At 34.5% G+C, this 27,031-nt stretch overlaps 1 protein-coding gene across 1 annotated transcript in view; it reads left to right on the plus strand.

Annotated features, from left to right (window-relative positions):
* Positions 1–27,031, plus strand: part of Pth2r (parathyroid hormone 2 receptor) — a 92,402-nt gene that overhangs the window by 24,986 nt on the left and 40,385 nt on the right. Inside the window, exons 2-7 of the mRNA XM_047543890.1 lie at positions 1,752–1,854; positions 8,935–9,045; positions 9,181–9,296; positions 16,753–16,850; positions 20,268–20,457; positions 21,585–21,738. Of these exons, the coding sequence (XP_047399846.1) occupies positions 1,752–1,854; positions 8,935–9,045; positions 9,181–9,296; positions 16,753–16,850; positions 20,268–20,457; positions 21,585–21,738 (772 nt within the window). The remainder of the gene's footprint in view (positions 1–1,751; positions 1,855–8,934; positions 9,046–9,180; positions 9,297–16,752; positions 16,851–20,267; positions 20,458–21,584; positions 21,739–27,031) is intronic.

A 27,031-nucleotide genomic window follows, 5' to 3' on the forward strand; every position in this document is an offset into this window, starting at 1 on the left:
TGTTGAAACAACCTTGCATCTCTGGCATGAACCCCACTTGATCATAGTGTACTATGTTTTTAATATGTTTTTGTATGGAACTTGCCAGTGTTTTGTTAAGAATTTTTGCATCTATGTTCATCAAGGACATTGGTCTGAAGTTTTCTTTCCTTGATGTGTCTTTGTCTGGTTTTGGTGTCAGGGTGATATTAGCTTCACAGAATGAGCTTTGAAATGTTCCCTCCTTTTCTATTTCATGGACTAATTTGAGGACAATAGATGTTCTTTCTTCTTTGAAGGTCTGATAGAACTTGACTGAGAATCTGTCTGGTTCTGGACTTTTCTTTGTTGGTAAGCTTTTGATGGCATCTACAATTTCATTGCTTGAAATTGATCTGTTTAAATTTTCAGTGTCCTCCTAATTCAATTTGGGTAGATCATATGTCTCTAGAAATTTGTCAATGTCTTCAAATTTTTCTATTTTATTAGAGTATAAATTTTAAAAATAGTTTCTGATTGGCACCTGTATTTCAGTAGTGTCTGTTGTGATATTTCCTTTTTCATAGCAAATTTTATTAATTTGAGTTTTCTTTCTCTTTTTCTAGCATGGCTAAGGATTTATCAATTTTACTTATTTTTTCAAAGAACCAACTTTTTGTTTTGTTGACTTTTTTGGGATTGTTTCTTTTGTTTCAATTTTATTTCTTTTAGCTCTGATTTTAAATATTACCTGTCTTCTGCTTTTGGTGTTGTTTTGTTCTTCTTTTTCTGGGGCTTTGAGATGTAATGTTAGGTTATTTATTTGTTGACTTTCTGTTCTTTTAATAAATGAGATCAATGCAATGAACTTTCCTCTTAGCTCTGCCTTCATAGTGTCCCAGAGATTTTGATATGTTGTATTGCTAGTCTCATTTACCTCTAAGAATTTTTTAATCTCCCTGATGTCTTGTGCTATCCATATGTAATTTAATAGTATATTATTTAGTCTCCAGATATTAGAGTAACTTGTTTTTTTTAATTGTTGATTTCTAATTTCATTCCGTTATGATCTGATCGAATGCAACATGTTATATTTCTCTCTATATTTTTTGTATTTGCTGAGAGTTGCTTTGTGGCCTAAGATGATGATTCAGTTTTAACAAATAGAATGTGGTACGACTAACCACAAGTAACGTCTGAAAGCAAGTCATCAAAATATTGTAGCTTCCTCCTTGCCTTCTCTCTAGAATAACTAAATCCATGGGAAAAGTCTCAACATCAAGACAAAAAGGTTAACTAGAGGCCTTTTGTACTAACTCATTTATTGCATAGATGAATAATCCAAAGCTTAAAGATGTTGAATGTTTTATTTAGGTTTCACTGATAATTTTTTGGTAGAGCTAAAATAAGAGTCATTTCTATTTTTAGTTGCTATGACTGACACATTGTAAAAAAATTAATGGAATATTGGATCTTCATGATTTTTCAAGAAATTTTCAATGTGTATTTTGTTCGAGTTATATTATGTTATATAATTATCTAATCATATTTAAAAATTCCTCATATTTTCTGCTATGGCATTTTTTTTTTCTTTAGGCCAATCAGGTAAAAGTAAAATTATCCTAAAATATCATACACTGATGGATTTTGAATTTTGTCTCTGATAAGAGGCTACTCCAGATCGTTGGATGTTAAAATTCATTTTCAATTATATTAGAAGATGGAATAATGAAAGCTATTATCGTGGCTTTTTAAAAGTGATGGGAATGTTGGCGTTTTGTTCATTTCCACAGCTGGATTCCGATGGCACCGTGACCATAGAGGAGCAGATCATCCTTGTCATGAAAGCCAAAGTGCAATGTGAACTCAACATCACGGCCCAGCTCCAAGAGGGAGGTAAAGACAGACAGAATTGCGTTCCCCTTTACCCTACTCTAGTCCTCACAAAGATGGTTTCCCTCGGTGTTTGGTGTTGGCAAGATCCTCAGCTCACTGCAGTTCCCATGCAGCAGGGTTTGTAGAAGACGAACTCTTTTCTCCTTCCACCCCACTGGCTCTTCCCTCCCTGTGGAGAGGTGACTGGTCTGATTATAGAGTTTGCGCAAAGCAACTGGGCGTGTGCACATCAGGCCTCTTTGGGATCTGTCTGCTTGCAGAGGGCTGGCGTGTGGGTTTTCCCTTGACCACAGTGAGCTTGGGGGCGGGTTGGGGGGGGGGTAGGCTCCATCCCTGTGGGTTTTACCTGTAGTTTTAAGTGATGAACTCAATTCAGAGCAGCAAGAAAACCAGCTCATTTGTACCCACCAAAGCCATGTTCTAAAACAAAAACAAAAACAAAAAACAAAACAAAACAAAAAAAAAACCCAAAAACCCACAACACTTTTATTTCCATTTGCCTCTTTATTTAGTCCTAAATTCAAGTGAGAAGTAGGGTGCCGTTTACTGAGCTCCCTAAATTCCCAACAGTGTCCTTAAAGGTATGCCCCTATAATAAAATATACAGTTTAATATCTGCTTCATATTGGTCTTCAAATATTTTTTGGAAAAATCGTGACTGACTTCTTAATTGGTTATGATCAGAGAATGTGGTTTTCATGATACCTATTTTAAAAAATATGTTCAGACTTAATGGCTTTATTGTAACCAATTTGATAAATGTTCCAAGTGATCTTCCGAACAATACAGGCTCTCCAGTTTTGTAAAAAGCTAGTTTCTACTAGGTTAATCTTATTAGTTATGTGGTTCATATATTTTGTATCAGTAAATGATTTTTATATGCTTGATATATTGTTTCTTGAGGTATGTATCTTAAAATATAATATTATTGTGACTTTTTCAATGAAAAATTAATTGGGTTTTTTTCCTTCATATATTTTTAAAATATGTTATTGGTATATACAAGTTTAGAAATATATTTCCTGATGAATTAAATTTTTTATCAAAATAAAAGTAGTCTTTTCTTTATTGCTAGGATATTTTTGCTTTAAGTTATTTAAAGTATAGTTTAAATTATTATATTAAAATAGCAATGTTAAATAAGTGACATAGTTTCTTTATCTCTAGTTTAGTATTTGTCTGGCATAACTTTTCCAATACTTTAAAAATGTGCTGTGATAAAGTAGACATAACTTTAAATTGACCATCCTAACCATTTTTAATGTTTGGCTGTGTTATGGGCAGCCCATCTCCACAAACTTTTCATCTCTCAAAATGACACTCTAATCCCACCAAATAGCACCTCCTTATGTTTCTCTATCCTTTTATTAAACTTTCCATCTACTTATGTTTTTGGAGTATCTTTGATAAATAGGACATGTGGCCTTTTTTTTTGCTGTTCCTTCTGCTAACCTCTGTCTAGTAAGTGAAAGAGTTTACTCCACTTACATTAATTGTGAAAACTGACATACCGTATTTGAATTTCCCTCTGTCGTCTTATTTATTTGTATTTTATATTCTGCACTTCATAATTCCAATATCCACAGACTTTGCTGGTCCACGCTGATTATCATACCTGGTAGCTATTTCCTTAGGTATCTAATGACTTTTGATGAGGAACTCGATGTTTTGGTTTAAAGCATCTTCCTCCAGGGAAAATTGGTGTTTGCTTATGCAAGGTGCCTAGAGGAGTTATTCATGTAAGTCTATTTTAAACTCAGTTTAGATAATGCAGGAGTGTGGGATTTGATTAGAAGTTTCTAGAGAATTTTTTTGGTCACTATTTCCTATTTTAACTCTAAATATATCCAAGAGTGAAAGGAGTCAATCTCTTTCTGAAGGATGTTTTTACCTCTTGTCACTACTAAGGGGGCGGGGTCATCTTTTGGGGATACTGATTTTATAGAGGGTTCTCCCATCTAATTTCCCAAGTTATTAACCTCAGGCTCAGTTTTCATTACCTGACTTTATTAAAGCACAAACCCTAAGCCAACAGGTTAGTAGAGACCTGGCCCTATCTGCAGTACTTGTAAGAATCATTATCTCTAAGGGCTGAATAAACTATTTCTCATGAAGCCTCATGAACTTGTGAGCTGGAAAATACTTGGCAATTACCTAGGCCAGCATTATCTTTGGTATTCCTTTAATAGCTGACACATATGTACCCATGGTGTGTGGCTTCTGTGGTAGGCACTGAAAAGCCTGAATAAGATTCTGTCCTTGTCCTGTGGGCTTATGGCTTCATAGAAGTGGTAGACGTGTTTTAGGATGGTGTGTAATTTTAACAACAGGGGTATTCACAACTGTGTAATCACTACAAAAGCATTTTAATCTGGGATTAAAAAATCACTACAAAAGCATTTTAATTTTAATTAACAAAGACTTCCTGGAAGAATAATCATCTCCTCTTAATATTAGAGGGGTAGGAATTAGATGTGTATAAGAGGGAGTAAAAAGATATTCCAGGAAGAGGGTATAGGATATGTAAAGGTTAATAAATGTGAATTAATCACACACTGTAAGAATTACATATAAAAGCATAAATTACCTAGATGTGTAAATTTATGTAATATCTACAATTTGTGAATCTTGAGTTGTAGATGAATAAATAGTAAAAGAGAAAAGACTTTCTTTGAGAGCTTTCTGCACACAAAAAGGATATAATTAAGTGTGGTTAAACTTTGGCCTCCCTTTCAATGAAAAAGTCTAATCATATGTAAATTGACTTACAAGTTCTTAACTTAAAGTCTTAAAAATTAGAATGGCATTTTGAATTCACTGGTTAAGAAATTTTCATTTTAAAATGCTCTTAAAATTGAGAACTGCACATCAAAATACTTAGGAGTAAGCTCTTGTAATGCCTACAGTTTGTTTTAAAATTATAGCAAAAATAAATTAGATGAAACAAGTATCATAAAATATTAACAAGTGTCAATTCTAAATTATGGGTATGTATTTTCTGTTATATTTCTGATATTTTTATAATAAACTGAACATAAAAATTTTCCTAAAGTTTGTAAAAAACAGAAATGGCAATATAGACACAAATACTTCACTATAAAACTATTCAAGTATTTAAAAACAAAAAGTAAAATATTATTCATCTTGGTCCTACTTCCAATCGTGGTCATATTTTGTTATGAGTAACTGAAGAACTGAAAGGAGAAGAAGTTAAGAGTCTCCAAATTTTAGACTGTTCTGTATAAATATCATGGTTGAACAAGCTTCACTAATAATTAGTTTTTCCTGGCACACACAAAGGATTACAGAGCTATAATTAATGATGTTAATTTATAAAGAGAGATTGGTGACTCATTAGGCAATTAATTAGTTTCTTGCCAAATAAGAAAAGTATTTACTCACATGATGATAAGGAGAAGATGCTAATTACCATCTCTGTATTTTCTATGCTTTCCCAATCTTTTCATCCTTTGGCAAATATTTATCATTCTTGTTGTCAAAGAGCCACAGAGAAAGGAACCCCATCTGAACATTCATTCTTCTGGGGGAGAGTGGTTTTCTGAATTTCGAAGGGTGTGCTTGAGTTGTGGGTGGTAGCATCTCACAGAGCACTAGAAAAGTGTTCCTTGAACAACATGAGGAAAAACATTTCTCCATGACTGTTTTAAAAGTAGGTATTTATAGAATAAACTGTTTGTTAGATTTTTCTTTTATGTGAAGATTTTATTCCATCATGCGACTAACTCTTGGCAGAAAAAAGTACAGGACATCACAGTATGCGTTTTAGAAGAACAATTAGTTAGAGAAAGATGAGGACACGTGTCCAGCTCCAGTTTGTACAGATTATATAGTAGATGTTGGGTATAATCCATTGCACAGTTGTGTTCGTTTTCCACTTCTATGACAAACACCCGAGAAATATCAACTTATAAAGAGGAAAGGTTTATCCTGGCTCATAGTTTTGGAGATTTGAGTCTCTGAATGATTGCGCCTATTGCTTTGGGTGAATGGCAGCTCATCATGACAGAAGTGTGTGAAAGGGTAAAGCTGGTCCTCTCATAGCTGGACATGAAAGAAAGTGAGAGGACAGGATGGAGATCCTACTCTCCTTCAAAGGCACATCCCCTGTGACCTGAAGATCTCCCACGAGGCCCCACCTCTGACTGTTTCCCAGTGATGCCAAGTTGGAGACTGAGCCTTTAATCTGTGAGCCTTTGGGGGGACATACAAGTTCCAAACTAACAACAGTTACATAAACAGTTGATATAATAGATACATAAATGACAAAGTAAACGAATGGCAAGATACCTGGAATTCTATCCAGATAATAGAAGATAATCTTGGGCAAAGTTGATGGATGAGATTGATTCATTCTACTCCATATCAGCAAGAAGGAAAACCAACCAACCAAAAGACCTGATAAAGGTTCAGAGGGAGGCAGGTGGTGCCATACTCCTGAAGCAGGAGCTGGTGGGGTAAACTCTGGGTTGCCTGTGGTATGTAAGACCCAGGTTTTTATTGTGTGAACAAAGTGAGGCTGTTTCCAAGAAAATGTTCTTTTCTGAGAACAGTGTGGGTGAGGAAGATGTTTTCTTTTCTCTTCAGCAGTGCACAGAGCAAATCAATATTTGTTTCTGTGTGATAGGTGGACCCAAAGAAGTTAATTTCAGGCTTTTCCTGAATTCTTTTCCTAGAGAAGGGTGTTTGTGTGAGAGTGTGTTAGGCTGACTATTCAAAACTGAACAGACAGTGTGATGCCGTGAACATCAGCTGCAATGAGAATCTTCAACTACAGTTAGTGTAACTGGTTACAGAACATCGGAGAGAATCAGAATGGATAGCATTTGTGGTAGCAGAACAATGAACCCCGAAGACATTCACCCCCCAATTTCTGGTGTTATGTCTGTGTGTGCCACGTGACATGACAGACAGGACTCTACAGAGGGAACACAGGTTATGAATCTTAAAATGGGGAGATGACTCTGGCTTATCTGGGTGGGCCCAATGTAATCATCTGGACCCTGAAAAGAAGAAGAGGAAGGCAAAAAAGAATCAGTTTGAATTATGGCAGAAAAGGAGAGCAGAGGAGAGATCTGAAATGTGAGAAGAACTTAGTCTGCTTTGCTGATTTTGATGATGGAGGAAGCAGCCCATGAGAAAAAGGATGCTGGCAACTTCTAGAATTCGGGATGATGCTTTGAAGACAGCCAACAAGGAAACCTCAGTTCTGCAACTTCAAGGAACTGAATTCTGCCAACAGCTGACCTGAACAAGGAAATGGATTTCCCTCAAGAACCTCCTGACAGTAATGCAGCCCTGCCCAACCCTCGACTCTGGTCTTGGGAATCTATCAGCAGAGGTCCAGCTGAGCCTGCCAGACTTCTGACCTACAAAAATACAGTGAGAAAATAAATTGATTTTAAGCTGCTAAATTTGTGGTAGAAAATTAATCTGGCACTTATTGAAAGTATGTCTTTCTGCTTTGTTGGGATCTGACATGACTGATAGGCTCTATTCTTAAATGTTCAATATATAACTAGTGGAAAGGAGCCCAGCAGAGCACAGAGTATTGACACCGAATGTTCCTTAAGCCCCATTGAGTGCCAGAGGCTATTCCAGGAATGTGGTTAACATATGAGACAAAACACAAAAATTCCACCCTCACGTTTCTTAAATCCTATGACTTTAGAAAGCAATAATTAAGAAAATGGTATTTCCTGGAAGGAAGTGAGAACCCAGGTGGAAGGGAAAGGAGAGAAGGGCATAGGGAGTATCTGGGGAGGCAGTTTTAAGTTGGAGAATTTACTGAGAAGTTGACATTTAAGCAACACTCTGGAGGAGGTAAGGAAATAAGTCTCAAGACAAGGTGGGCAAATGACCCTGAAACCCAGCAAGGGCAAGCGGACCATTGCTGTGAGAGCTGAAGCAGGTGCTGAGGTCAGTGGGAGGCAAGGTTGGAGGGCAGGTTCGCAGGCCCTTCACATACTGCTGAGACCTAGGCTTTGCCTCCAAGTGAGGTGGGGAGCCATATTGTATTAAATGAGTGTGAATCATTGTTTACCAACTTTTTTGCATTGAGTAAGATGGAACACTCATATGTATGTACAACAAGTAGCAGGAAGTGGGTTTATTACTTACAGCCAGGCCACACAGATCACAGCAGCCTAGGATTTATTCTGAGCCAGTCCCCCAGGATCAGGAAAGCTGCCCTGGGTGAATGGAATCTCCACAGCGCTTACCCCACTTGCGCCGCAGCTGAGTCACTCAGGAAAACCACCCACCTGGCTTGTACTCCCAGGGAACAGCTGATGTGTTAGGCTCATGTGTTGGAAGACATACTTTTTTTTTTGGATGGGAGACTGGTCTGTTCTAGCCAGTCTCCCCAGCATATTCTATAGAGTTAATCTTGAGAACAGCAAGGAAAAGGGGACAGGAAGGACTGGGTGGCTCCAGTACACCTAAAAGACTTCTGCAGGGAGAGAGAGCAAGCAAAGAATCAGGGAGACCTGCTGCAGACTGCAATTCTGACTGGACATGTGGTGGACGTGGACTGTTGGGGTGGCAATAGGGGTTATTAGAAAGATGAGGCTCTGGATTCATCTTGAGAAGCACAGAACTTATGAGAATTTTGTTTGAGATGAGTATTAGACTCAAGGAAGTTATTAATAAAAAGATAAACCTCAATCTTAAATCTGTTTTGTGTGCCATGTTCTTTAACAGCAATTTTTAAAAATCTAGAATAAAATTGTAGCTGCTATTTATGACAGGTAGAAGAACTATACCACAGTGATTCACAATGGTTTCCAGTGTTTTTTATATCCTGATTGTTTTAACTGCTATAGCGAATATACTGGAATAATTTGAATATTTTAATTTTGTTAATCAAAGGCTCCTATTAATGGGCCTCTGAAGAGACCAGGTAGGTGAATTTTGGGATATTTGCATGTTTAGTTACCAATTTGTTTTACTTCTTGCCACAGGCAGTGATCTGAAATTTTGTGTTTTGAATGCGTTTGTTCTCTGTTTCTCTCTCTTGTTCTCTCATTTTAATTTATTTGCTTTTTTTGTTTTTCTCATCAGAAGGTAATTGTTTCCCAGAATGGGATGGACTCATTTGTTGGCCCAGAGGAACAGTGGGGAAAATATCAGCTGTCCCATGCCCTCCTTATATTTATGACTTCAATCATAAAGGTATTGAGTTTTTCTGAAATTATTAATTTGAAAAAGAAATTTACTTTCTCCTCCTCCTCCTCCTCCTTCTTTCTGTCCTCCTCCTCCTTTTTCTAAGGGAACTGAGCGGTCTCAGCACCTTTCCTGTCTTTACAGGAACTGCCTTCCGACATTGTACTCCCAATGGAACATGGGATTTTATTCACAGCTCAAATAAGACATGGGCTAATTATTCAGATTGCTTTCTGCAACCAGATATCAACATAGGAAAGGTAATGATGTTTTTGAATTTGTGAACTCCTAAAGAAAAGCAGAATCATGTTTTTATGTAATTCTGAATTGTCAGTCATTACACATAGAAACCGTTTTATTTGATGACATAAGTATCATAAAAGGTAAGAGCAATATTGGAATCTTCAGATACATCTGAACCATTGTGGTATTTTCCTTAGGTTAGAGTTACCTGACTGAGATCCATACATATATACTTATAAATAACTGTGCGTGCGTATTATGTCACATTATTATATTTTTATATTATATTATGTTCTATTATGTTGTGTATAAAAATCCAAATAGGTAGCCAGCAACATGATTCATGATTTATTCTTAGTTACCTACGGATGACTGAATCTCATTCCATTCTCTATGTCCTGAAGGATCTTTACATTTTAGAGAAGTGTTTTTCCATCTCATAAGATTTGCCTGTAGGTGATTTCACCCGTAGATGAAAGGTTAAAGCTGCAGAATTCGAGGAGCAAGGACATCATCTGAGTTTTCCAGCATGACACTTTCTTTTTTTTTTTTTCTCTGCGGTGCTCAGGATTGAACCCGGGGCCTTGTGCTTGCAAGGCAAGCACTCTACCAACTGAACTATATCCCCAGTCCTAGTGTTACTTTTAAGTTATTTTTGGTAGTTTCAAAGTCATCCTCAAATTCATATCTCCTTGACCTGTGAGTAGAGATACATGAGGAGAATGCTTGTGATGGAAGGAATGAATATGATAAATTGATGGATAAGTAATTTTAGGAGGACCCTGAGATCAGTCCATTGTACATAAACTCCCTCACATGATACTTTTTTTAGTGCCTATTGATTTTTGGAGGGCATGGAGAGAGAATAGTAGAGAGAAGTGATGAGTCGAAGGTTTCTTTGTTCAGGTTTGTAAACAGTTTGAACTTCCTTTCCTAACTTTGCTAATACCTTAATGAGCTCTTCAGTAGTTTGTTGAAAGACTTCAGTTTTGTACTTCAAGGTTGAAATTTTTTAGATAAAAATAGTCGATGTGAGGAGATTCTTATATATTCCATGATGCAACTCAGGCCAACTTCAAGTTAATATAAATACTTCAGAATATATGCAGTCTCATTGACAGAAATAAGCCTTCTGGGTATTGAGAGTACTGTTTGGTGATCGGTAGTTGTGTGTTGAAGGATGACAAATGTAATTCTTTCATAGTTTTCAACCGGTCACTACATTAAATCATGATTTTATTCACACAGAATTCTAATCTTATTTATTCAGAACTGAGATTGAACCCAGGGGCACTTTACCACTGAGCTCTATCCCCAGTCTTTTTTATTTTTATTTATTTTGAAACAGGATCTTGCTAAGTTGCTGAGGTTGGCCTTGACTTGTGATTCTCCTATCTCAGCCTCTTGAGTCGGTGGGATTACAGGTGTGCACCACCGTCTTGGCCAGACTCTAATCTTAAAACCATTCTTTGCGATTACTGTGTATTCTAAGAATCAAAATAATTAAAGATGGTTAATAAACTTAAGATATATACTGTTTCTATAAGAACGATTTAAAGGCTAACTAAAAACTTTAAGAATTTTGTTAGCATAAATTAATTTTATCTCCTTAATGAAAATCCTATTTTTAGTTGTTTACCAACCTTAAGGTATAATTTGAAAGGACTCAAAAAAAAACCCCCAAATATTTCATAATAAGAAAGCTAGATAGCTCCTGAAGTTTTAATGCTCTGTAGGGCAAAATGATATTTCTTATTTATGAGATATAAATTATTAATGGTTAATATAAAAATTTTTGTAAGGAAGAAAATATATAAAACTGAAAAAGTTTGTATTGAGAATAAATGACACATAATTTTATGAAAGAATAAGTGCCACATCACTTAAGACTAAGTTATTTTTAGCCACATTATTTTTTTTAATCTAAATAATTCCCATGTCATTGGCTTGGCCAAGTGAGGTAATTATTTTTAATAAAAGAAGAGAAGGAACTCTAATGATAGGCCACAGGTTATGAAATTCTTTAGAGTATGATATTTGAAACAACAGTATACTGTAGAAATTATCATATAATATATCTCATGTCTAAAGGCTATATGCACTTTTGGACTGCATTTTAGAAATATGTATTAAAAACCTCAAAGAGGTCATATTCTTTGATCTTATAATTTCACTTCTATGATTGAGTATAAGGATTTTTGGGGGGAAACTGAATGAAAAAATATTCATTGAATAATCAGTCATTGTAGTGAATATTTTGAAGAATTTAAAAATTCAAATGATGAACTAGTTAAGTTAGCTCAAACATATATTTTTATAAAGAGTTTTCAACATTGAAAAATTCTTTTGACATGTCATTAGCTGGAAAAAAGTTGAATATATATTGGGAATGCAGATGCTTAACCAGAAAAATGATAGTTGTACCCCATTTGTGTATAATGAATTAAAATTAAAAAAAAAAAAGGATAGAATAGGATGCATAGAAATAGAATAATAAAAATACCTAAGGTGCTAACAATGTTTCTTTTTGTTAGGTGAGAACTTGGAAGGGCTTTTTGTCTTCGTTATATATTTTACATATTATCCAGTATTTTCTATAAATATTTTAATGTTTTATTAACAAAAATAATATGCAATGAATAATACCTAAAAAAAACAAGGAATAAGAGGCATGTCCTTTTCTTCCGGCCAGAATATAGGCAGTTATAATGATAAAATTAAGTTGTATGAGATGCAAAATCAGTAATTTGTAAAAATCCACCAGTAAGATGAGGATGTCAAGAAACCTAAAGGAACTAAATTTGAGAAATGGGCAAGTCCTTCCCATGAGAGAGAAGACCCATGACAGCTTTCTAACCTTGGTCCACAGCAAAAGCAGAGTAATCAGACCATACAATGAGAAGAAAAGAAAGGAGGAAAGTTTTTTAACTACTTTTTAACAGACAAGGGCTAGCATAAGGGCATAGAATTCCAAGCAGCAAGCTCCAGTCACAGTGAAGTCCCATTGATCCTTCACAGAGCGGCACTATGCCAAAGGCTGGAGCAATACAGCAGAGTAAGATAAATCTCTCAAGATGTGCATAGGACCTCCACAGAGTGAAGGATGGCATAAGCTGAAGGTGTGGCACGGAACAGAGGGGCTGGGAGACACCCCTTGAGCTGCATGGAACTCTCACTAAGTGCAAGGCTGCTGTAGCCCAAAGGCCAGAGGAAGGGAACCCCCACTCCCATCCCCCCGATGTGCATGTCCACAAGGCAGAAGCCTGACAAAGAAAGCTGAGGAAGACCTGCTAGGCACAAGGCCTTCATCTACGGCAAGACAGTGGTTGACTGAAGGCTGGCCAGGCAGCAGCTGGAACCAAATCTCCTGAACTCAGAAAACCAGCAGGCGTGTTCACGCAAGCCCCTTTTATTTACCATAGTACTGGTCATCTTAACCAGAATAGTTAGGCAAGAAAAAGAAATAATAAAAGGTATACGAATTGCAAAGGAGGAAGCAAAATTGCCTGTTTGCAGCTGACATGATCATATCTATATAGAAGAACCTGAAGATTCCACCAAAAATCTGTTAGAACTAATAAATAAATTCAGTAAAGTTGCAGGATACAAAATCTACATAAAAAATCAGATGTGTTTCCATAAACTGACAATAAACTATCAAAAAAAAGAAGTCAAGAAGATAATCCTACTTACAATAATGAAATGAAATAAAAGAATTAGGAATAAATTTAACAAAGCAAATGAAAGACCTGTATACTGAAAACTGTAAAATGTTGTTGAAAGAAATTAAAGAAACAAATAAATGGAAAAATCTTTTCTGTGTTCATAGATTGGGAGAATTAATATTGTTAAATGTCCATACTACCCAAAATGATCTATAGATTCAATGCAGTCCTTATCAAAACTCTGGCATTTTTTTACCAAAATATAAAAATAATATCAAAATATGTGTGGAACCATGATAGACCCTGAAAAGCCAAAGTTTAATCTTGAGCGGAAAACAACAAAACTGGAGTGTTTACATTATCTGGTTTCAAAATGTGCTATGAAGCTGTAGTAATCAAAACAACATGGTACTAGCACAAAAACAGACACATAAACCAATAAACAGTATAGAGAACCCAGAAATAAATCCACACATTAATGGCCAACTGATTTTCAACAAAGATGCCAAGAATACACAGTGGAGAAAAGGTAGTCTTTTCAGTAAATGATACTAGGAAAACTGGATATATACATGTAGAAGAATGAAACTGAACCCTTACTCAACTGGACCCTAAAACTCAACTTGGAGTGAATTTAAAACTTAAATGTAGGACCTGATGCTGTAAAACAAGAAGAAGAAAATATAGGAGGAAATCTTAATGAAATTAGTCTGGGCAATGAGATTTTTGGATATGACCCCCAAAACTCAGAAAATAAAACAGATAGACAAGTGGAATTGCATCAAACTAAAGAGCTTCCAGATAACCAGGAAAGAAAATCTATAGACTGGGAGAAAATACACTCAAAGCATACATCTGTTAAGGGGCTAATCTCCAAAATATTTAAGGAATCCAGAAAACTCAATAGCAATAAAAAAACCCATTTATAAAATTGACAAAGGATATAAACAGACATTTCTCAAAAGATGACATACAAATGACCAGTGTGTATATGAAAATTGCTCAGCATCACTAATCATCAGAAAAATGTAGATTAAAACCACAGTGAAAGATAGCATCTTACACTTACTTGCTAGCATGACTTTATCAAAAAAAAAAAAAAGATATATCAAGGATGGAGATGATATAGAGAAAAGGGAAGGTAATGTTAGTACAACCGTTATGGAAAAGAGTGGAGATTCCTCAAAACATTAAAAGTTGATTACCACATTATCTCACAATCTCCCTGCTGGAAATATGTCCAAAGGAAATGAAATCATGTGTTGAAGACATCTGCAGTCTAGTTTAATGTATCAATATTATATTAAAAATAAATGGTGTAAATACACTAATTAACAGAGATTAAAATAGTGTATTAAAACATAACCAAACTATATACTATCTACAAGAAACTCATTATAATGTAATGATATACATAAAGTATATACACACCATGGAATACTATTCAGCAATAAAAAGGAGCAAACTGTTTGATAGGTGCAACAACTTGGACATTACGGCCAATTTCAAAGGTCTCATGATTCTACTTTTGTGACACTACAAAATGACAAAATTATAGAGATGAAAACAGATTAATGGTTGTTAGGTGTTTGAGATGGTGGGAAGAGAAGGGTAGGTATGATGTGTAGGGATATCACAGGTTTAACCGTGAGCTGATGGAGTGTTTCTACAACTTAATTTCAGTGATGATTGCCTACATGTACATATGTGATAAAATGTCAGAGAACTCCAACTAAGTACATTGGACCAATGTCAAATTCCTGGTTTCAATATTTATTATAATTGTGGAAGATCTAAACCATTGGAGGATACTGGGTGAAGGGTACATGGGACCTTCCTTAGTATATTTTCCACCTCTTGTGCATCTATCATTCCTTTAAAATTAAAGAAAATTAAAAAGGAACAAAGTACTAATACATGTAACTATATTGGCGGTTATCAAAAGCAGCATGTCTTGTAGTGTGATACCCCCTGCTTCACTCTTCTTGCTAAGGATTGCTTTGGCTATTCTGAGTCTCTTATTTTTCCAAATGAATTTCATGATTGATTTTTCTAGTTCTATGAAGAATGTGATTGGGATTTTAATAGGAATTGCATTAAATCTGTAGAACAGTTTTGGTAGTGTGGTCATTTTGACAATATTAATTCTGCCTATAGAAGAGAGTGGGAGATCTTTCCATCTTCTAAGATGGTCTTCAATTTCTTTCTTTAGTGTTCTGTTGTTTTCATTGTAGAGGACTTTCACCTCTTTGGTTAGACTGATTCCCAAGTATTTTATTTTATTTTTTTGAGGCTGTTGTGAACCTTCACCACATCAGCTTAGGAACTGACTTCCTTAACAAGACTCTTGTGCTCTAGCACAAGAAGTAAAATCAATAATCAATAATAGGGATGGATTTAAATGAAAAAGCTTTTTCTCAGCAAAGGAAATGATCAATAATGTGAAGAGAGAGCCTACAGAAAATTTTTGCCACATGCACATCAGATAGAGTATTAAATCTCCAAGATATATAAAGATCTCAAAACACTTAACACCCCCAAAACAAATAACTCAATCAATAAATGGGCTAAGGAACTGAGCAGACACTTCACAGAATAAGAAATACAGTCGATCAACAAATATATGAAAATATGTTCAACATCTCTAGCAATTAGAGAAATGGAAATCAAAAATAGTCTAAGATTTCATTTCATTCCAGTCAGAATAGCAGTTATCAAGAATACAAGCATTAATGAGTGTTGGCAAGGGGAAAAAGGTACACTCATACATTGCTGGTGGGACTGTAAGTTGGTGCAACCATTATGGAAAGCAGTATGGAGAGTCCTCAGAAAAGTTGGAATAGAACCATCATTTGATCCATTTATCCCATTCTTAGGTTTATACCCAAAGGATTTAAAATCAGCATACTACAGTGACACGGACACGTCAATGTTTATAGAAGCTCAATTCACAATAGAGCTATGTGAACCAACTTAGGTACCTTTCAGCAGCTGAATGGATAAATAAAATGTGATGTGTATACACACACACACACATATACACACACACACACATAATGGAATATTACTCAACCTTAAAGAAGAATGAAATTATGGCATTTGCTGGTAAATGGATGGAGCTGGAGAATATCATGCTAAGTGAAATAAGCCGATCCTCAAAAACCAAAGGCTGAATGTTTTCTCTGATATGTGGATGCTAGTTCACAATAAGGGGGTGGGGCTAGGAAAGAATAGAGGTATTTCGGATTAGGCAGAGGGTAGTGTAGGGGGAGCATGGTGGTAGGAAGGATAGTAGAATTAAACGAACATTATTATCTTGTGCGCACATATGATTACATGACTACTGTGATTCCACAACATGTACAACCGTAAGAATGAGAAGTTATATGCCATTTATGTATGATGTATCAAAATGCATTCTACTGCCATGTATAACTAATTAGAACAAAATTAAAAAGCAGCATATCAACTCAAAGAACACATACTATATAATCCTAAGAAGTTTAAGAACAGTCCAAAAGTGTATGAAGCATGTGAACAGAGGAAACTAATTCATGGTGACAGAATTGGAGTAATGGTTATGTGGGGGTGTTAGTGGGCAGGTTTCTAATAGGAAGAGGCATAAATTAACTGGGCTTATCAAAACCCATCAAACTGCTCATTTAAGAATGTGTATTTTATTGCGTGTAAATTACAGCTCAAAAAAGCTAAAGAGAACTAGAAATAACATCCTCCAAATGACATATTGTCCTTACAGCATTTTGTTAAAATGGTCCTGTTACATATGTGACTATCTCCTCCCCTGCAGCAAGAGTTCTTCAAAAGCCTTCACGTTCTATACACCGTGGGCTACTCCGTCTCTTTGGGTTCCTTGGCTGTGGCTATTCTCATCATTGGTTACTTCAGGTGAGTTAGTCTCAACCACTTTCCCATGAAGTAATGTGATCTGATTCCAATCCCTAGAAGACATAGGTCTCAATATCTGTGCCCCCAAATATTTTTCTCAACAGAACATTTTTTAATTAAACCTGATGTTTAAAGCATAAAAGCATTTAAGCTAAAAGACTGTATTATGGTATATTTCTTTGCAAAGTGATGTAGCGTATAGTTGGATGAGTTACAAAAGTTTCCATTCATGATGTAATGACTTAGTTCATGTTTCCCATGGGATTTTGGTGCCACTGGATGAAAATTCATCACCAAATATTTGATACCATCACCTAAAACATAGTATTGACTGATTTTTTATGCACTAAAAATTGAGTCCAATTTAATCCAACTTATTCTAAATTGACCCCAAATTTTGAGCATCAATATACAGATACAACAGAGAACAATGTCTACAGGTTGAATATACTCAGGTTGCTTGCATTTGGTTTGTGATACCAATAATTGACCAAAAAAGTAGTATACTGTGTAAGAAGTGCTTGCTATGAATTACTGTCCACTGCTTTACATAGTACACTGTAATTTAGAATAGCAGTTCTGGAGGACCGAAGAAGGAAATAAAGAAAGGCCTTCTAGATGAAGTGAAATCTAGAATGATACCTCAATATAAATAAAATTTAACCAAAAGAAGAGACTAGGGAAGAGTATTCCAAATCTACATTAGACCAAGAAAAAGCATGAAATGTTTGAGAAGTCAGAATTTTTTTTTTGCAAGTCCATTTATTCATCATATTTCTCTGTGTGATAGACTTTTGGTTTTGACTGAATCTAAGTAATTTATATATCATAGAGAGAAACTGACCCATTAAATCATTATAAAAAGTGTTAGTACTGTAATACAGACTTTTGTAAAGGGCTTTGGAAGTACTGAGTAACTAGTTCAAAACTGATTAGATGGGAGGGGGAGACTTCCCAGAACACCTGGCATGTTAGCTAGGAGTGAATAGCAGAAGAAATTCAGTATATTATAGATGATGGGAAGAATGTAAAGACACAAAGGCATGAAGGAGCAGAGAAGGCTCAGGGAACCTAGAAAAGTCCCACCAGGAGCATTAATGTTTAGGGAGGGCTGGCAATATAGAAATGGCCAGAAAGAAGTGAGATTTCGTGGTACTAGGTTTTGTAGGCCCTTGTCAAAGGCTTTGAATTTTGACCTATAAAGGAAACAGGAAGCTAATGAAAACAAATTTTCAGTGGCAAATTTTCTTTATTTAGAAAGCTGGAGAAAGACACATAAAAAGGTGAACTTGTAAAATTTTCAGGCTGGACCCTGTAGTGAGAAATCATCTAAGGCATCTTAGTAGGATCGTTATTTTTTTAAGAGTGATAATTAGGTTTATGATCTTTTCCAGTTTTTTAGTAATTAGAAGGTTTAATTTTAACTGATACAAGAAAAAATAGAAATTGCATGTTTTTATGGGTACCCCCTATTCTCCTCAGTCTCTGGTAACCACTAATATGCTCTCCACTCATATTAAAACTTCACATAGTACCTCATAAATATGTACAAATATTAGGTGTCAGTCAAAAAACAAATTAAAAATTAAAAAAAGCTTACTCTTGAACAACCAATGGATCAGAGAATTCAAGAAGGAAGTGAAAAGATTTTGTTTAACAAATGCAAATGGAGGTAAAACATGCCAAAACATATAGAATGCAGCACAGGAAGTACCTTGATTATAGTAATCAAGGCCTACTTCAAAAAAGCAGGAAGATCTCAGATAGACAACCTATTGCTGCTTCTTAATAGTAAAACAACAACAAACCAGATGAAGAAAGAAGTAATAAAAATCAAGGCAGAAACACATGAAAGAGACTTAAGAAACTATACAGAAAGATTAATGAAATGGGAAACTATTTATTTAAAAAGATAACAGAATTGACAAACCCTTAGCTAGAAAAATAAAAAGGGAGAGAAGACCTGAATAAATAAAATTCAGCGGTGAAAAGGGAGATATTACATCTGAAACTACAGAAATACAAAGGATTAATAAAGATCATTATGAACAACTAACTATACACCAACAAATTCGGTAATCTAGAAGAAATGGACAAATTCCTAAACTCATACACCTTGAATCCTCAAGAAATAGAAAACCTGAATAGACCAATAATGAGTAACAGGATTGACTCAGTAATAAAAAGTCTCTCATCAAAGAAAAGTCAAGGACTAAATAGTTTTCCCGCTGAATTATACCAAACATTTAGAGAACTAACCCCAATTCTTCTTAAATTATTCCCAAAAATTATAGAGGAGGAGATTATCTCAAAGTCATCCTGTGAGACCAGCATTACCCTGAAATCAAAACCAGACAAGGACACAAGAAAAGAAAGCTGCAGGTCAATATTCTTGATGCAAAAATCCTCAACAAAATAATAGCAAATGAATTCTAACAGATGACTTACTGTGACCTAGTGGGATTTGTTCCCGGGAAGCAAGGATGATTCAACATATGCAAATCAATGGACACATTCAACAGAAGGAAGGAGAAAAAACATACGAGTTTTTTTTTTTTTTTTTAATGGAAGGGTCATATGATCAGATTAGTGGGATTATAGAGGGCTTCCTGAAAACAGTCTTGAGAATTGGGCTTGGCAGATATCATTATATTTTAGAGACCAAGAAATTGAAATGCAGTGTCCAAGGTCCTAGATTTAGGTGGAAATGGAAACTTTGTCTTCTGTCTCCCTCTCCAGAGTTCATTCCACTACTCCAAGCTTAGCTCTGGTCGTTAAGAATAATGGACAAAACTTTATTAGGAAAATAGATGACTAGAAATTCAGAAGGTTAGAAACAACTCAGCAATAGTTCTTCAATTTACATAGTAACTCATTATGTAAATATTGAATTATATGTAAAGTACTTAAATATATTCTTTATAATTGCTAGAAATTATTTTCAGTAGAACTGATATATTCTAAAATAAAAGGTTTATAAAATTAATTTTGTTCTACAAAATACTCCTTTATTAGTTGCTGGTATTGAGTCTCTTGAAAAACCAAAACCTATTTATGCATTGTAATAGCAATAAGTATAGTAAATAATTGCCACACATACCTGATTATGCTACCTGGCTAAATACTGCTGTCCTGTGAAGATATTCTCAATGAGGAGTCAGGATATGAATAAATATCCTATCAATAATATAACATGTCAATAATGTAATATTAATAATATAATCACTTCCCAAATATGTAAATTTAGCTCATTATCATTTGAATTTTTCCTCTTATATTATGAAATACAAGCCAGAGCTATTTAATATTGTTTGAATTTACCATTTTTGGGGGGTCGGGGATTGGGATCCTTTGGGTATTTTATTTCCCTGGTTCTCATTTTGTCCAATTCTAAATACTGGCTATTTCTCTGCATAGACGATTGCATTGCACTAGGAACTATATCCACCTGCACTTATTTGTTTCTTTCATGCTGAGAGCTATAAGCATCTTTGTCAAGGACAGAGTGGCCCAGGCTCACCTGGGAATAGAGGAGCTGCAGTCCCTGATATTGAAAGATGACCTGCAAAATTCCATTGGAGCACCTTCTGTGGACAAATCACAATATGTAAGTGTGTTGAATTTCACAGCCCACTAAATGTTTGTTAACTTATTTTGGCTTATTTTATATTATCTCTGTTAATATAAAAATAATCTAATGTGAATTTGACTTCTGATATTTATTTCCTCAATTCTGTCTTGTCAGGTCTAATCACTCATTTTAGATTATTAAAAGTGGTTGAGCCTTTTCCTCAAAGTCATTCTGGAATGGAAACTGCAAAAGCATATAATTAGAATGTCATACCATGTAGAGAACAGAGCAACTGCCTTGGGTACTATTTTTAAAAGTAGACTCATCAGCAAACCAGAAACTTGGGTGTAAAAGCCCATGACTTATAGTTCCTTTATTGTATACGCAGAGTCCCATTCCAATATAAAATTCCATGGTACTTGAGTCTGTTCTTAAATTAGTAAGTAGTCACCCAATAATTCAGCAAATCTGATCATTGAAGCAATGTATCTAGAAATAATTTATAATAGATCGATCATCTTGATGGTACAGATTAATGCCCTGTCTGTACCACTGCCTTTTCTAAGTTTGTAGTCCCTGCTCATTCTGGTTCTAGACGGCCTCATGACTTGCTTTTCCCCATAGCGGGAAGCAGAAGTGATAGTGAGGCAGACGGAGGTAGACTTCCATGAGCAACTCTGGCCAGGATGAGCAGAGCTCATTCAAATCAGCAGACCCACAGTCTTTAGGCATTTTAAATGGTTATTGTTTTAAGTCATTAACTTTTGGGGCAGTTTTCTTTTGCTGCAATATTGGCATCAAAAAGACCAGAATAAAATTCTCGGTAGAAAAATGGATCATATTTTCTTCTATATGCTTTTCTATACTTCTCAGTTTCTATGATGATCATGTATTATATTTATTAAGAGAAAAAATTTATGAAAAAGTGATTTATTTCCTAACTTTTAAAAGAATAAAATTTTTATTTTAACAGTAGAACCTAGTCTCATAGTCTTAAAAATGCTGTGTTAAAATAAATTTGTTTATGGCTGTTTCAATGTTCTTGATTTTTCTATGCACGGGAAAATATTAGACTATGAGAAAGCAATGAAGAAGCATTTTTTAGTGATCGCGTGCACAATTGAGAGTTCTAATATGACACCATTCTGGCTTGTTTGTAACAGATCGGGTGCAAGATTGCTGTTGTGATGTTTATTTACTTCTTGGCTACAAACTACTATTGGATCCTAGTGGAAGGTCTCTACCTGCATAATTTAATCTTTGTGTCTTTCTTTTCGGACACCAAATACCTGTGGGGCTTCATCTTGGTAGGCTGGGGTAAGGCATTTATATCTCCTTTCCTTTAAACAGGTTATGGATTTGAGCACTTCTTGCCACGCCCATTATCAGCATTTCATTGACCCTTTTCCTGAAATAATCTCTCCTCATCTTGTCATTTTCCCCTCTTCTTTTTTCTTTCATTGTCCTATTCTAAAATGAACATTATTAAGATCCTTCCAGCAGTAACCAACTTTTCAAGCTTAATTTGTTTAGTGTTCTTCGACCAAGATTCTCATGAGACTTCCTTGGAGGAAACTTAAGAGAATACATTGTTAGCCATGTGCATTTAGAACTGCTTGGCTCATGCCCTACAATGGTGTTCTGCATTATGAATAATTTCCCCCTAAATTTTTTAATTTGTGGATTTCTAAGTGATAATGATATATCTTTGATTTGTATTTCTAAGTACAATAAAAATGCCAGAAAGGAAGTTCCAGGACCATTAGGACTGCATTTAACATATGCAAATTACAAACTAATTATGAGGACTCACCATGTCTTTCGGAAGGAGATCATTCACGTTACTTCTGGCAGACTAATTTTTTAAAAAATGATATTCAGCTAACATCCCCAAAATGGCTTAGTTCTGGAGCAATTAGTGGGTTAGGCACTAATTCAGCATGACTCAGGGAAAAAATATGTTGTTTGTTAAAACATAAGGTAAATTGAAGTTCATACGTGGCTAAAATAGAGAAGAGTCTGGAGGTTAACAACTGCAGATGTCAATTGCTATTTTAATATTCAAATTATGAGGTGCTCAGCATAAGAATGAAAAGTCACTAAGTGGCTCAAGATTAACTTAAAGGTGTCCCCCCCTTCAAAACAGGAACATTCTTTATTAATGATATTAATGTCAATATCATTTTAATGTTTGTAAATGTGAAGTATATGAAATTTCCTGCTTTAAGAAAGACAAAGATCGATTTATAGCATTACTTTATTTATACAAAATGATAAAATAATTTTATTTCTGAAGCTAGCTCATCTGATTAAGGCTCTTTTAGACTAGCAGTTACTTAAAAAAAAGAGAGAAGGTTTCATTTTTTAGAGCATTTAGGAAATTTTGTAGACAGTTTTTGATAATTTGTCTTCAAATCAAAATTATCTGTGCACACACATAACTACTAGAAGTTGATGAAGGCGTTGATAGAAAATTCAGTAATGAATGTAGGAGTTTGTCTGTTATGTTTTGTTTCTTGAATGTCTACATCATCGGTCACTTGTATAATAAATTCTTTTTTCTCTATTACTGACTTGACAGCTAACTGGTGCAGGCTTTTCATCAACTCTTTAGTTATGTAATAAAACTTAGTCTTTTCCTTTTTAATTAAAGTGAGGATTTTGTCATAATGAAACTTAGGAAACTAGTTTTCAAATATTTCTATGAAAAAAAAAGAATAAAAAATAGCCATGGTTCTGGTGAATTTCTATGTAAGTGTGGGTTTCTAACCTTCCTTTACAACTTTATTAATTTGTCCACAAAAATTTTGGCACAGGAATGACAACTAAAATAGATAAGCATTGTTATTTGAAATCTTCATTTCATGGAATAGCTTAAGAATGCACACAAAAGCAAGTAGGATTTTCATGGCAGCTCACTGTGAAAGCACTTCTCATGTGCTATTATGCTCACTTAATTAGTCACAGTCCCAAAAGATAATACCCACTCTTCATAGAATTATGGTTCCATCACTAGTTTATCTATATTCTCTTTCTCTCTAAAAAATAACAGTCTAAGCCAGGCACAGTGGTGGCCGCCTGTAATCCTAGTGACTAGGGAGGCTGAGGCAGGAGAATCTCAAGTTCAAAGCCAGCCTCAGCAAAAAAAAAAAAAAAAAAAAAAACAAGGTGCTAAGCAACTCAGTGAAACCCTGTCTCTAAATCCAAAATAGTGCTAGGGATGAAGTTTAGTGGTTGAGTGCCCCTGAATTCAATCCCTGTTACCCAAAACAAAACAACAACAAAAAATAGTCTAGGGCATATATAATAAAAAGAATAGTAATAGTACTTTATCTCTCTGCTCCCAAATCACAGCTACCATTTAATGAAGGACAAATCCAAATCCTTTTGATTAATAGATTATTTTTCTCTTACCTTAATATGAGTGTCTGATTTTAAAATATTTTCTTTACATCGGACTCATTTTTCCACATGATCAAAACCATAGCCGCTTTGCAGGATTCTTTTCTGGAATAATTCATAGCGAATCAAATTTCACACTTCCTTCCAGTGATATTTTTTATTGTTTTCACTAAAAAAGAGAACTTGCTTTGCTTCCTTTATTGCTCATTTGGACCCAATTATTATAGGTTTACACTCTCTTCAGCTACTTAAATACTCAGAAATGTATTATTCACATTGTAGTGAGATGTAGATTTACATTATTTGCATTGATTTTGATGATTCTTAGTAATAAATTGGAAGGAAAGGAAAATTACAATCTGAAGAACAGGTGCCACAGCTGACCTTTACTAAACTGAAGACAAATATTTAAAATGACTTTTTTTTTTTTTACACATTTTTTATCACAAAAGAAAATGTACAGAGGAATAAAGGCAAATACTGATTTCTTTCCCTCAACCAAACATATCCTTACTTTTCTCTACCCTTGCCTCAGTTCTCTCACAAATAAGGAACTTTACTCTTGATCCCATTTCTTCTTTCATCTCTATATTGTTTTCTTTATTTTAATTCTGTATTTTAAAGGTTTTCAGTCTTATCTTTCATCCTTACTGCATATGGTGATTAACTTTTATATCAGCAGCCATCCTTAATTTTCAACTATCAGATGAGATGCCCATATGTGAATTTTATCATATGAAAGTTCCTATCCTGTTAATTCCTTTCTGACTTTATCTTTATTAATCCATTCTTTTAAAAATAATTTAGGGGCTGGGGTTGTGACTCAGTGGTATAACACTCACCTAGCATGTGTGAAGCACTGGGTTCAATTCTCAGCACTACATATAAAAACAAATAAAAATAAAGGTCCACTAACAACGAAAAAAATTAAAAAAAAATTTAGTCTAAGGACTTACATAATAAAAAGAATAGTACTTTCCTTTAACACTCTCTGTTTTCAAATCATATTATGTCCCTATCGCCAAGATTTCATGTACAATGTTTTCATATTCTATGTTCTCTGAAAATAGTCAAGAGAAGGCATGATACTTCCAGTTTTTTTTATCTCTGTACAAAATCTTCTTAACCTAGCAAACATTTTTGGACCATCTATTTGGCAGTTAGTATAAATACAGAGATATGATTAAAGTCCCCTTAGTCCATGTCGTGTTACTGTAACAAAATATCAGAAGCTGGATAATTTGTAAAGAAAAGCACCTTAGTTAGCTTATAGTTCTGGAAGTCTAAGTGCATGGTCTTCTGGTGAGGGCTTCATGGTGGATAACATCATATGGCAGCAAGAACATGTAAGAGATATCATACAGTGAGAGATGGAGCAAGAGACTGAGCTAAGAATGTCAGACTCATTTGATAACAGCCCATTCTTTCAGTAACTCATTCATTCCTCTGGACCCAACCTATTCCCATGAGATAGGCATTAATATTTTTTGAGGGTGTTCCCCCAGTGACAGAATTAACATTGACTAGTCTCCACCTCTTAAAGATTCTGTCATCTCTTAACACTGCCATGTTGTGAACCAAAAACTTTCAGCACCTTTGGGGTCAATTTATATCCCATATAAGAAACATGTAGTCTGACACTTTAGGTTATATTGTTTGTCCATTTGACTATTCTGATCATATGTATTATACTAAAAATTTTAATTAGTGAGGACAGTTATTTCAAAAACTATTTTTACTGACATGATAAAACCTAATCAATTTTCAGTAAATGCACATAGTAACATTTAAATTTATTTAAATTTAACATTTAAACAGATGTTTATTTAAATTAACATTAAATTTATTTAAATAAAGTCAAATTTAAAATAACACTTACATTTCAAATATTTTTTATTTATGTAAATAATATATAAATATTTATTACATATTTAAAATATGTAATAGTGGGATATTGAAGTTGATGATCAAAAATCCTTAAAGAATTCCAAAGTGATTGTCTCTATACCAGTCTTATAAATTTGGGTATGCCAAGAGTGTGAGAAAAGAAATTTTATTAAGACATAGGGCCAGATATATTTTTTTATAATTATCATTGAAAACATGATGGTAACCTAAACATCATTAATCAATCTTGTGTAGGGGATCATTCAGGAAATTGCCTGATCAGGAGACTGTTGATGAATATATGAAAATGAGAAGATGTAAACATTTGAACCAAAGACAGACAGACAATTTAATGGCAATCAAGATAGCAGAACAGCAAAGGAACCCAAGGAATCCATGTCAGGCCATGCCTTTTCCATTGCATGGAATCATTCTTGTTTTTCTAAAATAAGCACTAATTAATAACCAAGGTTGTTTTTCTTAATTTTTCTCTCTCATCAATATATGTTTTAAGGAATCATGGATCATCTATTTATTTGATCAACAATTCATCTTCAGAGACTAGAAGAATTCCTAACATATACCTGGGCACTTAGCAAGTGCTTCATGGACAATAGTTGGATAGATGGTTGGATAGATAACTAGATAGGAAGAAAGAAAAAAGGAAGAAAGAATATGCAAGCTGAACCAAATAAATAATAAAAATACATTAAACCACAGCATTTGAACAGATTGAAAAAGAATTATATATAAGCAATAAATAAAATTGAAATGTAGAATCATAAAATTCAATAGTCATATACAGGCTGAGGTTAAATTCAACTGGTTAGTTGGTCACTGAGGAGACCAGAGAAATTATCTATAAGGGTATGAACTTATTTTCAACTTGTAAAACATTCCTACCTGAGCCTATGTCTATGTTTGTTCACTCAGTTGCTTAGAAAGAAAACTTGAAAAATTACAAATGTGTTCTTAAAAGATAAAGAATTTAATAGTGTGCTTGATAAAAAATGTTCTTAGCTAGATTAAAATTATTTCTTTCTTGTTTTGTAAGGTACTTCCTATCATCTGCAGTCTTTTAATTATGGTCTCTTTATTTCCTTTATCTAAACCTCTTTCAAAGGTCATAAAATGAAAACTCCCCCATTAAAATTCTTATTTCCCTATTTCCATGTTTATAAAAGGTTTGGCTTATGTTTTTGGTTTTGTTTTGTTTTTGGTGATGTCAGAGTCTAATCAACTACAGCATGAACTAAAGAGTCATCTTTTCCTGGGGGGCAAAGGATTCATGCAAAGTCATTACAATGGTTTGATATTGCGA

This window comes from Sciurus carolinensis, chromosome 3 (assembly GCF_902686445.1).
Source record: "Sciurus carolinensis chromosome 3, mSciCar1.2, whole genome shotgun sequence".
Taxonomy (NCBI): Eukaryota; Metazoa; Chordata; class Mammalia; order Rodentia; family Sciuridae; genus Sciurus; species Sciurus carolinensis.